At 39.3% G+C, this 15,984-nt stretch overlaps 1 protein-coding gene across 1 annotated transcript; it reads right to left on the minus strand.

Moving 5' to 3' along the window:
* Window positions 1-724: 724 nt before the first annotated feature.
* xrcc5 (X-ray repair complementing defective repair in Chinese hamster cells 5) lies at window positions 725-13,823 on the minus strand. The gene is made up of 21 exons (XM_041807804.1): window positions 13,731-13,823; window positions 10,849-10,962; window positions 10,577-10,760; window positions 8,699-8,747; window positions 8,454-8,576; window positions 7,863-8,042; window positions 7,640-7,754; window positions 7,391-7,529; window positions 7,194-7,306; window positions 7,054-7,116; window positions 5,946-6,083; window positions 5,774-5,861; window positions 5,414-5,541; window positions 3,342-3,538; window positions 3,065-3,152; window positions 2,865-2,934; window positions 2,593-2,702; window positions 2,245-2,341; window positions 1,981-2,048; window positions 1,809-1,883; window positions 725-1,646 (listed from the first exon to the last, which is right to left on the minus strand). Exons 1-21 carry the CDS (start codon window positions 13,743-13,745, stop codon window positions 1,632-1,634), a joined length of 2,169 nt encoding a protein of 722 aa, XP_041663738.1. The 5' UTR covers window positions 13,746-13,823; the 3' UTR covers window positions 725-1,631.
* Between the last annotated feature and the right edge of the window lie 2,161 nt (window positions 13,824-15,984).

Below are 15,984 nucleotides of genomic sequence, written 5' to 3' on the forward strand. Positions count from 1 at the left end.
TAACTAAAATTTTGACCTTTTAAACCAATGTTCCTCAACCCTACTCAACTAAAGAGCCAAATTGTTGAAAAATACCTTTGCAAGAGCCACAATCCAAGTGGTGAAAGGTGGCAAAAAAGTGTGAAGTAGCAATAACAAAAAGCAACAAAAATGGGTGAAAAGGGGAATAATGGGGAGGAAAATGTGGAAAAGGGGTTAGAAAGTAGCAAAAATGGGTGAGAAGTGACAAAAAATGAGTTACAGGTGGCAAAAATGGTCCAAAAGTGACCAAAACGTGGAAAAATGAGTGAAAAGTGACTAAAATGGGCAAAAAATAGGAAACAAGTGAAATTTAGTGGCAAAAAGTAACTTAAATGGGTGAAACATGATGAAAAAGGGCAAAAATGGGATAAAAGTGGCAAAAACAGGCAAAAAAAGAGGAAGCAAGTGGAACTTAATGGAAAAAGGTATCTTAAATGGGCAAAAAATGTGGAAAAGGGGCAAAAATGGGATAAAAGTGGCAAACGTAGCTAAAATGGGCAAAATCTAGGAAAATAGTGGTGTTTAATGACTAAAGGTATCTTAAATGGGCAAAAATGGGGAGAAAAAGGGCAAATATGGGACAAAAGTGGACAAAAATGGGTAGAAGTTGCAAAAAAGTGTCCATAATTGGCAAAAAAGGCATTAAATGGCAAAAGGTAGCTTAAATGGGCAAAAATGGGAAAAAAGAATGGAAAAGGTGTTATTTAATGCAAAAGGTAGCTTTAATGGATGAAAATTGGCAAAAATGGTGAAAAGGGGCAGAAGTTTCCCTTTTTTAAGGTTTTCTGGGGAAATAATATATAAATTCAGACATAAAAGAGCCACACGATGAGTATCACTGTTTCGAACTATTGATTATATAATTTTATCAAATATTTGGACATTTTAAGCTTAAAATTGTGACTATTATCTCATATTTTGACCCTTTTTTTACTCATGATTTGGGAATTTTGGTTAATTCTTTAACTGTTAAAAATCTTGAATCTATCTTTTTACTTTTTTTTTCAAATCTCAATATCATTTATCATCAACCTTAGGTTTTTTTCCCTATAATTCATTTTTCAGGAAGATGAGGTTGACAGCTTATGGAAAATTTTGACCCAATTAGACACTCAGGTTAGACCCAAATTCAGAATTCGGCCCCTGCTGTGACTGAGTCTGACACCCCTGGTCTAGTTAAATCACAGCTTAGCTTTTCTGCAGTTATCAGGAAGAACAGTCCAAGTCCAGCTTTTGCATCAACAGTTTAGTTTTATTGATTTTGGACATTGAAGCATCGTATTCTTAAAAAGACAGGAAGGGTTTCTAGTGCACGTCAGTCATCAGATCAAAAAAGGAATTCTTGTATCAAGACAAAAAATAAAGTTACTTGACATTTAAAGTATCACACAAATAAAGCCCCTTACATTCATGTTTTATGATACCCTTTTTTCCAAAGATACTTGTGTAGTTTTGTTGAACTTCCCTCTGTTAGTCAGAAAGTATCAGAGGTCTCTGTGTGGGAGCCACAACAATGGAAGGCTGATTTGGTTTGGCTGGGCCTGGCTGGATGATCACATTCTTCACATTTCTCTGCATGTCCACTGCAGACGCTCCCATTGCCTCCCATCTTACATCATGTCCAGCTGCAGAGGAAGAGAATTATAAGACATTTGACACGGGAGTGTGGTGCATCCCTGGAGGCTATGCACTTTAGCAAACACTAGCAGTGGAGTAAGTCCTACAGGAAATGGCTTTGACAAGAGAAATAATATTTAAACCCTGAAAAGATTCAAAGGAGAGCTCACCAAGTCATCGAGGTCTCCTGTATCTTCAGCAGGGGGTGCAACCGCCTCCTCTTTCTTCTCCTCAGACACCAGAAACTGAACACAAAGGAGAAAACGATCACTCCCATGATATCTTAAGCTCCAAAAACTTATTTTTCAAATACTTTAAAAGGGAGTGCTTTCATGAAGTTACCTGATTAGCCTCGTTTCTGGACACCAAGCTTCCTTCAACCTCATCCTTGCTGATCAGAGTTACAGCATCTGCCAATCAAACAGCAAGAGTTTAGTCTGCACTGAGCTCCTTTCATGGGATTGGGCTTCAGGCTCCAAGCAGCATATTTTTTTATATTGTTTACATATTCTGAACTTGTGAAATTATGTGCAAACTTCATCTCCTCTCCGGGGAGGAATGATTTGCGAGAATTCCTGCAGCTCTGAGTAAAGAGGCTTATCGCACCTTGAACAAGCAGGTCCCAGAAGACCTCCAGCCCTCTGTTTGGGATGCTTCTTTTCAGGGATTGAAGGTAGCTGTTGTACAGATCTGCATTCTCCAGCTGAAAGATATAAAAACATTCAGAATCCATCCTCTGAAAGCTTACATCCACATAAACAGACACTTGCATAAAAGCTGGCAGGTGCTCAAGTCGCGAGAAATGAAACAGACTTGTCGTAATCTCAAGTTGACTCATAATCTCTGCGGTGAAGCCAAAACTTAAAGTTCTGACACCACTAAATTATTTCACAGAGACTCCTGAAACACTGCAACATGCACTCCTGGAATTCAAGATAGAGAATGTTTATTTACCTTAACTGACTGCTCCCGAAAAGCTTGGATACAGGTGATGCTTTTCATGTAGTAGTGTGTGTTCTTGTTGCTAAGCAACTGCTCTATCCTGTGAGTCAGCTGCTGACAGGCTGGGAAGGACGCAGGGGTCATCACAACCAAACAAAGAGATAAACACAATTACAAGGGCTGAACATGAGTCATGAGGGTTTAGAATACCTCCGGACAGGAAAGAAAAGTGTTTACTGAACCAGCTCACCGGAAAAAACAAAATGTAAAATAGAGGACCTCACCCTCTCCAAACGGAAGACTCTTCTGCTTTATCAGAGTGCGGAAATCTCGAGCTGGATCCACACTTCCCACCTGGTGCATGGTTTGGGAAATTTTCACATAAGCATGATTAAAAACAGTTTGGTACTTCGTATAAAATAAGCAGTGTTTATCAGACAATATCTCGAGGATTATTTCACCATCCCGCTCCCCTGATTCTCACCGAAGTTACAGAGCCTTCGGCAATGTCAGCCAGGTTGTACTCCTCCTCTTCGTCCTCTTTGGCTTTCTTGGCATCTGGCTCCTCAGAACTGTAAATAACATTAGGTCAGTTAGTCTTTAAATCGTCTTTAAAACCTTTCCTTTCATACTCTGTAGGGACTGTACACACAGACAGGCGCTTAAAAGTACTGAGACAAAAAATGTTCAGAATAAACAGAACCAGTGTAAATATCAGCATTAGCCCTATATAACTAAGAGCCCTCTTAACTCAAACGTACTCTTTGCCAAAAATCTGAGCACTCGTCTTCAGCTTCTTCTTCTTCTCCACCTCTGTGAGAGGAAACTTCTTCTTCACCTCCTCCAGTGGAGCCTGGCAGCGCTCACTGATGACATCAGGCCGCTCCAGCGCAGCCTTCAGCCACGGATCCAAAGGGGGAAGAGGGGTCCCGGGGCAAACGGCCCGATGGTGCAGACACTGATAGAAAACGGGTGAGGAAGTGAGAGGATTAGAACAGGCTCCAGCTGTTGTAGATCTATTCAGACATTTAACACTAGAAATGCCATCGGGTAAAGTTTACCAATAGGAAAGCACCGATTTTCACCCCAGTAGATAACAACAGATGATGCCATTGAAACACCTTCTCTCTCCTGCTACGCTGCCTCATCATAAGTCAGATAAACCTTCAACATGGAATCAATATATTTGAATAATGGGTCAATTTTACCCACTGGACATATAGAGATCTCTTGCCATTCTACTGTTAAAAGAGCTGAAAGAATAGATAGCACCCACATCTATATCAAGAGTTCTGCAGCTACCTAAATTTAATGCCAACCTCACACCAGAGGACTTTGCAAAAACTCTTAAAAGACTCTTAAAAGACTGGCATCTGAGACCCTCTCACATCTAAAGGCAATTTGTTTTCAGTCTAAGACTGAGACTAACTACAAGACTAGAATACGATTCCTTTTGAGATTATTTCCCATCATGCATCTGGTGGAAATTCACAATTTTTGAGCAGAAAACAAGATGAAAAGGAGATGGAGATCACATTTGAGTTAATATCTCTTATAATCTGATGTTTTTAAATCATTTACATTGAGTAGAAACAAAAGAAAAGTTAAACACCGAAGCAGCTTTGCATGTTACTGCAACAACTGAGGAACTATCCCAGAAACCCTTCAGGATAAAAGCACTGGATAAAAACGAGAGCCATTTCACCACAGAAACAAACTGATCGAGCTTTTACTTTGAAAATCCCAGTGGCGGTTTACCATTCCTGTCCTGTCATGTCAGCCTGGATTGAACTGACAAACACGGAGGAGCAGAGATCTGACTGCAGCTCTGAGCAGAAACATTTTCAATCTCTTGTTCTGAGCGGACATTCAACGGCTCTAGAATGATCTACGCCAGTGATTCTCAATGCCTGGCTTGTTTGTGATGATTTGTGGCTCTTTTATGTCTTAATTTGAATTATTATTCCCCCAGATAACCTTAAAAAGAGGAAATTTTTACATCAGAAATTATCCATTGCAAGTAACATTAATCAGTTTGTTTCCCACACTTACACAGTAGGCTTTAATTGTCAACCTCTATTTTTGTCTGCATATTTCCATTGCTCTATTTGCAATTTTTTTACTACTTTAATTCCATTTTTACTGCTTTTAGCCTATTTTTGACACTTTTATCTAGCTGTTTGCAATTTTTGGCACCTTTTTTTGCCACTTTTCCCTCATTTCAGCTTTCTGCCATGTTTGCCACTTTCCTCCCAGTGTTTGCTGCTTTAAGCCAATTTTTGCCACTTCTTTTTGTCTTTTTTCCCATTTTTGACACTTTTATCCTGCTTTTTGCAATTTTTTGCCACTTCTCGCCCATTTAAGCTGCCTTTTGCAATTAAAGGGTAAGGCTTAAAGACATTTCATCTAAAGAGTAAGACTAAAATTAAAAATGGCTGCCAAAATTAACACTGGAAGAATGAAGTGAATTTATGTGCTTATGCACAACACTGGTTCTCACTGGTCGTGGACGATGGTCGCGTCACTGAAAAACACAATTTCAAACGGCGAGACTAAAGACTTACGACAACGTCAAACACGTTTTATATTCTCGTAACACGAAAACAAAAGAAAGAACGCCTTAAAGCTAGTCTTATGACCACCTTAAACCTAACGACTGAGACAATAGGAGCGAGCTGTGACTTTAGCAAGACTCTCGTGATTTTACTCCGACTTTGGAATTTTGTCTGCGACTTTGAAATCGGAAGAAAAGTCATTGGGTGTAAGGCTTACCCTTAGGGTACCTAAATAACCAGAAAGCTTTCATTGTCAAACATAAGCTGGAATGCAATACCTGAAAGTGCCTCTGGAAAGCAGGGTTGGGAATGTTGTGGACCTTGAACAAGTCCTTTTTTTCTCCATCTTTCTCCTCCACCAACATCATGGAGTCGATGAGAGAGTCCACTGCTGACAGCTGGGTGTCTAGATGTAACACAAAGCACTTAAGGATAATCTAAATCCATGCATGCGTCTATTTTTTGTACCAATATGATCCATGTACAGCACTGCAAAGCTGCAGAACCAGTCAGTATTTCAGTTCATCTTAGAGTGTTAGCAACATGCAAGGAACCCGGCGAAAAACTAGAGAAGGCTTCCTTTTCAAGCACATAGAGAACACTACTTAAGTCTAAAATCTGCAGTTAGTTTGCAGTACCTGAGGGAGTGAGCTTTTTGTTCTCAAGAGACGGGAATGTAAACTGTCTGAGGTCTTCCATGAAAGGCAGCTGGACGTACATCAGACACTGTGGAGGTTAGAGACAGTCATCTCTGTTCTATTTGTCACAGATTCAGAGAAGAAACCTAAGAATTAGTCTTTGTGATCTCACCTCGTGGTCCTTCTTGATGCATGGGAAGGCTGCTCCAACTTGAGGGTTGCTGCGCCGGTCATAGGCGTAGCGTACGATGGCCACCATCTCCAGTTCATCCAGGGCTCGGATTAATGCGGACAGGGCGACTGCTGCATGCTGTTCAGACAAAACAGACGCTAAAATTAGTCTGTGACAGAGCCGAGTCACTAGCGATGTAGACCAGTGGTTTTCAAAGTGTGTGAGAGTGAGCCTCCCCTAAGAGAAAATTATTCATTTAGTGGACCCCCACCTACATAAAGATTCAGATTGAAAAAAACCTTAACTATATTTTCGAAATTTATGTCTAATTTTAAATATTTTTATATCTTTGATATTTTGCTCTGCAAATGTTCTTAAACATCTGTCTTTACCAGGTAATCAGTTATTTGGTGTTAGTAATGAATTTATTTCCAATACTACCTGATTATTCTGCTCTGATAATCCTTAAAGCAGCGTTAATCAACCAAAGAGCCAAACTGTTGAAAAATACCTCAGCAAGAGCCACAATCTAAGTGGTGAAAAGTGGCAAAAACAGCTTAAAGTAGCAATAAAATTAAGTTAAAGATGGCAAAAATGGTCAAAAAGCAGCAAAAAAAATAGTGAAAATGGGCAAAAAATAGGGATAAAAAGTCAAAAAGATGGGTGAGAAGTGACAAAAAAAAGTTACAGGTGGCAAAAACAAGGCAAAAACCATCGAGTAAAAAAATGGGTAAAAAGCAGTCAAGAGTGGCAAAATGGGCAAAAAGTAGGAAAAAGTGGTATTTAGTGACAAAAGGATGCTTAAATGGATGAAAAGTGTCAAAAAATGGTATAAAGGGGCACAAAAGCTTCCCTTTTTTTAAGGTTTTCTGGGGGAATAATGTTTAAAATAAAGACATCAAAGAGCCTCACGTTGAGTATCACTGCCTTAAAGTTACTATAAGTTTATTCATTTAGCTCCATGCACAGCAGAAGTTAGCAAAGCAAATCACTTTTTTTTTCCCCTGGTTTCTGGTTCCACACCTCCCCTGAAGTTCTGTGGCGCCCCCTAGGGGAGGCCCGCCTCACACTTTGAAAACCACTGATGTAGAGATTATTTCTCTTTTACCTCATCATCCTTTCCAGGAAATATCTTAATGACTTGAGTCCCCATGAACTGATGACGATGCACCTGCAGAGACAGCAGTTTTTAGCATTGTTTTGTTTGTCTGTGCTTTACATCATTTATGCCATATTACAGGACAATACCAGGGTCTGTTTGGTGAAACCGAGAACAGAAAAGCACTTTCCATCGTGCTTGTATTTCATCTGATCCTGATCCACTTTGGAGAAGGGAACAATGTCACTTCCATAACGAAAACCTGCAAACACAAAAGGATTGGGTTGCTTTTTTGTCTCTTATTTAATATCGCAGCATAACACAGAGTGATTTCAGACCATCTAACCTTGGATGGTGTCGTCCTTCTGCACCTCCGTCTCATTGTCGTCATCTAGGCAGTAGACGGTCTCTCTCTTCACATCGTCTTTCTGGTTGCTTTGAGCGTCCACTGTTATCCACATTTTCTTGAGTTTCTCTTCCGTCACCTGGAAAAGGAAACCTTGAGCTTAAAGCTGATGGTTTGCTGGACATAAAATACCTTGACTTTAGTAGAATGCATTTAACAATCATCATGTGCACTTCATGGTAAACTTACTGCTTTGTATCCGACAATCCGGATGGACAGGCTGTTGCCGATGGTCAGCTGACAGGGCCAGGCCATGGGTCTCCGCTCGATTCGCTTGAACATACACAGCTGTTCAATCGCATTCCTACGGCAAGAACAGAGCAGGAAGAGCAGAAGTCATCAAGAATATTAAGGAAAAAAGAAATATCCAGAGAGAAAAACGTGAGACATGTTTATAGAAGAGTCATGCAACCTGAAGGTGTAAATTTCCTCCAAGCCATCCTCCTCATCCAGGGTTAGCATGATGTGTTTTATCATGTCCAGACCGTCCTTCTGTTGGCTGGTCAGACCTTTGCCTGCGCCTGGATGACCGGGGCCTCTTCTGTCTGCATCTCCTCCACCTTCTTCATCATCCTCCGCAGGGAATGGCAGACTGATAGAGATTAAAAAGAGGTATAGGTTTGAGTAAATTAGGTCCAAGGTTCAAGGTTCTTTATTAGTACCCAAGGGGGTAAAGTGCGGACAGGAGTTCAGCGTCCAAGAGACAAAAACAACAATGATTCACAATCCACAAAATACATTAAAGCAGGAGTGTCCAACTCAATCACAGCAGGGGCCAAAATCTGAATTTAGGTCTAACCTGAGGGCCTAACGGGGTCAAGATTAAACCAAAAACTGTCCACCATGTTTTCACAGGTAATAAAATCATAGGGGAAATTAAACAGTAATGATAAATGATATTAAGATTTCAAAAAAATAAACAGAAAAATAAAAAAGTCAAAATGAGTAAATATCACAGCATCAGTGTTACTGTGTGTACATGTCAAATAAATAAAATACTTACAAAAACTGCAGGGTGATGCCAGCTTGTTTCAGGTTTTCAATAATAACGTCCAGGTTATCTGAGCTGGCCTGAGAGTTGAGGTCAGTGAGAAGTGCAATGATGAGACGATCACACTTTTTGTCCCTGAATTAAAAAAAAAAAACAGAGACAGGTTAAGGGAAAAACAAACATTCAAAAGTATGAACAAAGTTTGCTTTTTCTGTAATTCATCAGAGTTCTGTTTAAAATATAAAGTTCTGTCTTACTTTGTTTCTCTCTGGAGGAGATCCATGCTGACGACTAGAGCATCCAGCCCTGATGAACATGAGTTAAGGTACTGATAGCTAGTCTCACACCATCCTGAGCTCAGTCTGTGGCTGTCTGCAGACAGGAGCTGGCATATGAATAACTAACATAACCTCACTGAACCATTGACTTTATCTGAGATGAAGAGCTCCATGTAAAAATACAGTATACAGGTACATCTCAAAAAAATTAGAATATCATGAAAAAGTTCAATATTTTTTTGTCACTCATTTCTGAAAGTGAAACCCATATATAATACACACTTGTTACACATAAAGTTAAGTATTTCAAGCCTTTATTTCTTGAAATGTTGATGATTATGGCTTACAGATAGGAAAACCCAAAATTCAGTGTCTCAAAAAATTATAATATTACATAAGATCAATAAAAAAAGGATATTTTAAACAGAAATGTCAGGCTTCTGAAAAGTATGCTCATTTCTATGCCTGAAATACTCAGTTGGGCCTCCTTTTGCATGAATTACTGCATCAATGTGGCGTGGCATGGAGGCAATCAGCCTGTGGCACTGCTCAGGTGTAATGGAAGCCCAGGTTGCTGCATTGTTGGGTCTGGTGTCTCTCATCTTCCATAGATTCTCTATGGGGTTCAGGTCAGAACCAAGCACAGTAACACCATGGTCATTGAAGCAGCTTTTGGTTCCTTTGGCAGTCTGGGCAGGTGCCAAGTCCTGCTGGAAAATGAAATCAGCATCTCCATAAAGCTTGTCAGCAGAAGGAAGCATGAAGGTCTCTAAAATGTCCTGGTAGATGGCTGCGTTGACTGTGGACTTCAGAAAACACAGTGGACCAACACCAGCAGATGCCATGGCAGCCCAAACCATCACTGACTGTGGAAACTTCACACTGGACTTCAAGCAACGTGGATTCTGAGCCTCTCCACTCTTCCTCCAGACTCTGGGACCTTGATTTCCAAATGGCATGCAAAATGTACTTTCATCTGAAAAGAGGACTTTGGACCACTGAGACCTCAACAGTCCAGTTCTTTTTCTCCACAGCCCAGGTAAGATTCTTCTGACATAGTCTCTGGTTCAGGAGTGGCTTGACACTGGGAATGCCACATGTGTAGTCCATGTCTAGGATTGGTCTGTCCATAGTGGCTCTTGATGTGCTGACTCCAGCCTCAGTCCACTCCTTGTGAAGCTGCAGTTCTCCCTCATGCTGGTGCACCTTTTCCTACCACACTTTTTCCTTCCACTCAACTTTCTATGAATCTGCTTGGATACAGCACTCTGTGAACAAGCAGCTTCTTTAGCAATGACCTTTTGTGGCGTACCCTCAATGTCAATGACTGTCTTCTGGACTTCTGTCAAGTCTGCAGTCCTCCCCTTGATTGTGTATCCTACTGACCCAGACTGAGAGACCATTTAAAGGCTCAGGAAACCTTTGCAGGTGTTTGAAGTTCATTAGCTGATTAAGGTGTGACACCATGACTTTACAATATCAAACTTAATCACAATATTCAAATTTTTTGAGACACTGAATTTTGGGTTTTCCTGTCTGTAAGCTGTAATCATCAACAGTTCAAGAAATAAAGGCCTGAAGTATTTCACTCTATATGTAATGAGTCCATATAATATATGAGTTTCACTTTCAGAAGAGTGACAAAAAATATTGAACTTTTTCATGATATTCTAATTTTTTGAGATGTACCTGTATGTCACCACATGCCAGAGTCACAAATGAATTGCATGTCTGTACAATGATGTCTGTACAATTATGATGAATTAGACAATCTTGTACAGACACTGAAACCAGTGCTTATAAAATGCAGCTCTGCTTTTCTAAGTACAACCCTGACATGTCATTAAAAAAGGATACAGTCAGCCTGGGAATTCTCTGGATGGATCTGATTTTCTATTTCCTCCAGTAGCTCAAAATCAGGAATCTTAAGTTGGCGATGCACTGTTATGTTCTGGTACTGGTCATCCTGATCCAGGGGGTTGTTTGTGGAGTCTGTGCCAAACAGAACTAAAGCCAGTTCATCCTTTGTTTCAGCAAAAACCTGTCAATGAAATTTTTAATGCATGTAAGAAGACGTCAGCCATAAAGTAGATCTCAATGTTTTGGAAGAGAGATGTGCATATCTGGACCTGGCGCTGGACAAACTTCTGGATGACTTTTTTGGCGAGATCAAAGTGAGACTCTTCACCCGGGGCAGAGTTGGACATGGAGAATCCAACATCCATGCACAGCACCAAAGCGGACTACAGAAAACAACAAGGACATGTCAGGTATTCAACCAGAGCAAGTTTACTTAGAATGATAACAAGTGAATTACATTTTTAAAAAGTTTTATTCATGCACCTGACGGCTCTCATGCTGTGAATATCAGCAAAGATGACAGCATAGTTTTATACAGTGCCATAAAAAGTATTTATTCCCTTGGATGTTGAACCCTTTGATTGGCTTTATTAATCAATCTTGGTCAATATAAGTTGGCTTTTCAGAAAAAAGTACAGAAAACTCTTTAATGTCAAAATGAAAACAGATTTCTAGAAAGTCTGTGCAAAAGTGCCCAACAGTCAGGTTGCAAGGGGATCGGGCATGAACTGCCCTTTTTGAGTCCAGCCACAAATTCTCTACTGGACTGAGGTCTGGGATTTGACTCAGTCACTCCAGAACATTCCCCTTGTTGTCTTTAAACCATTTCTGTGTAACTTTCTCTGTATGCTTCAGCTCATTGTCTTGTTGGAAAATAAATCTCTCAAGTCGTAGTTCGCTGCAGATTGAATAAGACTGTCCCCCTTCCTCTATTTTGCTGCATTCATTTAACCTCTATCTTTACAAGCCTTCCAGGGCCGGCTGCTGAGAAGCATCCCCACAGCATGATGCTGCCACTACCATGCTTCACAGTGGGGATGGTGTGTTGTGGTGTCACAGAGTAGTCATAGGTGTCTTGGTGTCCTCTCTCACTAGTCTCCTTCTTGCACGCCCACTCAGTTTGTGAGGACGGTCTGATCTAGGCAGATTTACACATGTGACATATTCCTTCATTTCTTCATGATGGATTTGGCTGATCTCCAGGGGATGTTCGGAGCCTTGGAATTCTTTTTGTATCCATCCCCTGATTCATACTTCTCAATAAACTTTTCTCTGAGTTGCTTGGAGTGTTCTTTAATCTTCATGATGTAATGGTAGGCAGGAATACTGATTAACCACTGACTGGACCTTCTAGACTAAGGTGTCTTATACGTAAATCACTTGAGACACATTCACTGACCTCAGGTCCCATTTCACCAATTATGAGACTGGAACTCTGTTGAATTAGGTCATTCACTCAAAAGGGGGTGAATATAAACTTAAAACAAAAAGTAAGGCAATTTGTGTTTGGTACATTATTTCTTTGTTGTAACAATGCTTCTTGGTAATTAATCTTTGAACTTTTGGAAAGCCTGTTTATTACCCTTTTAAATGATGCCACATTTGTAAGGATCATGCATTTGTGGGATGAGCAGCAGAGCTGAGTATGTGGGTTGTGCCCATGAAAATTGTGCCAAATCTTCTCTGCCAATGCCAAACGGCTTATTTTGCTGTTGTTTTTGACTCTTGTTTTGAGCTTCTGGTACCCCCACCTGTGAGCATGGGCCCTGCTACAGTGGTCAGTAGACATCTGCTTCAAGGATCAGCATGCCACATTTGACTGATCTGGATAGGGCCCGTCGGTTGGGCAACTTCAAGCTGATGTTCTGCAAAACCAAGTTGCGGCATTGTTTGGAGTGAACCCTAGTACCATCTCCAAACTGAAGGCCAAGTTCCATCTAACCAGGAATGTCAGAGACAGGCCGTGAAGTGGGCCAAGAAGACAACACCCCAAGAATACTGTTTTCTCACCCTGTCAGCAAGAACTCTATCCTCCAAGATGACAACGCTCACCCCCACAGAGCGGGGTTTATCAGAGACTACCTCCAGAATTTGGGAGTGGAGAGGATGGGATGGCCTCCAGGTTGAAGAAAGGAGGAAGTGCCGGGCTGTCGTGGCTGTGTATGGTGCTTCCACACACTACTGAGGCTCCTGTTTGTTTAATGAATAAACTGTTAAATTGTCAATATGTCTTATTTCTTCAAACTTCAATCATCCAATCCACCAAACACCAAACAAGAGTCAACGGCAGAATCAGCTGTTTGGCATTGGCAGAAAATAGTTGGCACATTTTCATGGGCGCAACCCACATACTCAGCTCTGCTGCTCATCCCACAAATGCATGATCCTTACAAATGTGGCATCATTTAAAAGGGTAATAAACAGGCTTTCCAACAGTATATGATGTATTACCAAGAAGCATTGTTACAACAAAGAAATAATGTACCAAACACAAATTGCCTTACTTTTTGTTTTTAAGTTTATATGCAGTCACTTATTTGACATTACATATTTTTGTTTGACTTTACTTTGTAGTAATCGGTTTTCGATTTGACATCAAAGAGTTGTATTTTTTGTCAAAAAAGCCAAATATTATTGATCATAGTTTATTTAAAAGACCAATAAAAAGGTAAAACATAAGATAAGAAACAATTAAGATCACTGCAAATTATTTTTCTCTGGTTCCTTTTTTTGTAATTTTGTGCTTCGCTGGATTTTTTATTTAATGTATTAATCAGTTAAAGTGAAAATCGACTTATTTCATTGCTTTATTCGCCTTCCGACTTTTTTTCATCTAAAAAAATAAATGATATTTTTCCATTCGGCAGAGTAAAAGTAAAACATTACATGTTATTTTTGCTCAAACACAAAGTTTTAATACGGGTGAACAGAGTAAAACCTGCTGCAGTTTGTTCTCAGAGTTATGAATGGGCGTGAATAGTCCGCTTCAGTCTCAACATGTCCAAACATGTCTTTAACGTTGGGAGTGAAAAACCCGGACACAGTGATAATAATGACGTCATCAAGCATGCAGTTTAACTAAATATGATACAAAAGACGCTGAATAAAAGGGCTGTTCAGTTAATTCATCATATAGCATAAAGTTTCTTACTTTAGAACCTGCCATCTTCCTTCTTCCCTCCTTCTGACACTGCGTGCTATTGTGTTATTGCTCCGGAGAGAAACTACGCGCGGGAGTGAAAGGACGGACGTTCCTCTTTACGGTAATAACAGTTCCGCAGTAACTCACGGCGAGAATCGACTAATGGATTCTGTAGAAGGTCGTAATAAATGTCGATAGAGCTGATTAGAGTCACATATTAAACCTTCCTTAAGCGGTAATATTATTGAGGGTGGTTTTCCAGAGTTAGGCACGGGTCAGTGCTATGAATGAAATACAACAGTCAGATGTAGGTCAAACGCCCTCTAGCGCTTTAGATGTGCAATAGGTGAATCATGCTGTGACGCATGAAAAAAAACAGGAAAATAAAAGCCTTTCCATTCTTAAACCAACCCTACCTCCTGAATTTAGAGTAACTGCTCTGTGTTTGCAGCCATAGCCCTGGCTCGTTTGTGTGGGTTTGAAAACAACTCTGCACTTCTGGGTTTTATAATCACACTGTAGAGCAGGGGTGTCAAACTCAAGGCCCGGGGTCCAAATCAGGCCCGTGTTGCAGTTACACCCGGCCCCCCAAGATCATAAGATATTTTTATCAGAATTGGCCCACCAGTATGAGGTCTGCAGATTTCCTCCAGTATAAAAATGTAAACTTAACCTTGATGATTTATAACATCCTTGCTGAGTCATAAAAATTAGAAAATGTAAACAGTAGAAATAATTTGATATAAAGTCAGGAAACCTGGGACCTGGGAAATAAATTCTTGTTTTCTCTACATTTTCAATTTTTCCATCTCACATTATGACTAAAAGTTATGGTTTTGACTTTCTATTTCATATTTGAACCTTAACATCTCATAACTTTGACTTTTTATCTCATTTTTTTTTACCTTTTAGATTCATAATTTTACATTTCAGATCTTATTTAGACCTTTTAAAGTCACGATTTTGACTTTTATCTCATGTTTTGACCTTTTTCAACTTTTAACTTTAACTTTTATTAAATTTTTTTAACCTAAAATTCATGATTTTATATTTGATCTCAGTTTTTTGACCTCTTAAAATCATGATTTTGACTTTTATCTCACGTTTTGACCTTTTTCAACTCCTAACTTTAACTTTTATCTAAATTTTTTACCTTTAAAACTCATTTTTAATTTAATTTCATATTTTGACCTTTTTCAACTCCTAACTTCAAATGTTTTTTTTTTTTTAACCTTAAAAACTTGTGATTTTTAATTTTATTTCATATTTTGACATTTGAAATTCATGATTTTGATGTTTACCTCATATTTTGACAGTTTAAAAATCATGATTTTGACTTTTATCCAAGTTTTTGACTTTTAAACTTCATGGTTTCAATATCCTCTCTCATATTTTGCTTTTTAAAAACATTATTTTGACTTTAAATGTCATGTTTTTAACTTTTAAACTTATAAGTTTGACCTTTTATCTCAGATTTTGAGTTTTTAACTTATGTAATCACAAAATCGTTTATCATCAGTGCCAAGTTTTTTACCCCCATAATTCATTCCTGGTGAAAATACAGTTGGCATTTTATGGTTAAATATGGATCCTGTTAGGTTAGACCCAGGTTCAGAATCTGGCCCCTGCTGTAGAGTGTAACAGTGTTATAGAGGTGGACATTAGAAAGATCTGGCATGAGTTGATATTTCTTCCTTTTTTTAGTCCACTGTATTTCATTTTTGGGGCAATAAGCAGCCCAGTAAAACACCAGGGTGCCAATAATAGGATCTCATAGCACCAATCCCTCAGCGTGCCGCTGCTGTGTGCTCTGTAGAGGGAAAATGCTGACTAGTGCTTCAGGGAGATTTTGTAAACACATCAGTTGCTGGCTGTGAAATGTTCTTCTCCAACAAAAGATTATAGTTTGTTCTGGAAAATAAGCATTTTCAAACGATCACATAATGGAGTGTAAAGCCATAATTTATTTCCGTTCGTGTAATTCTTTACTTTGCAGTTTCACAACATGTAGAATCAGTCACAACCACTGATCCATGTATGAAAATAAGACTTCACACAGCCGATTCTCATCATTTACATTAAATGAACAATAATTCAACCATCTGATCAATCATCTTCAGCAGTTTCAAAGTGCCAGACAAAACACCTAGCTTCAACAACACAAGGTAGTGTAATTGTGTTCAATATTTAAAATAAATTAAATCAACATTTAAAACATGACTGTGGGGTATGTGAGAGGAATTCTCAGGCAGAAAGTTAAGGA

The sequence above is a fragment of the Cheilinus undulatus genome, linkage group 15 (assembly GCF_018320785.1).
Source record: "Cheilinus undulatus linkage group 15, ASM1832078v1, whole genome shotgun sequence".
In the NCBI taxonomy this organism is placed as follows: Eukaryota; Metazoa; Chordata; class Actinopteri; order Labriformes; family Labridae; genus Cheilinus; species Cheilinus undulatus.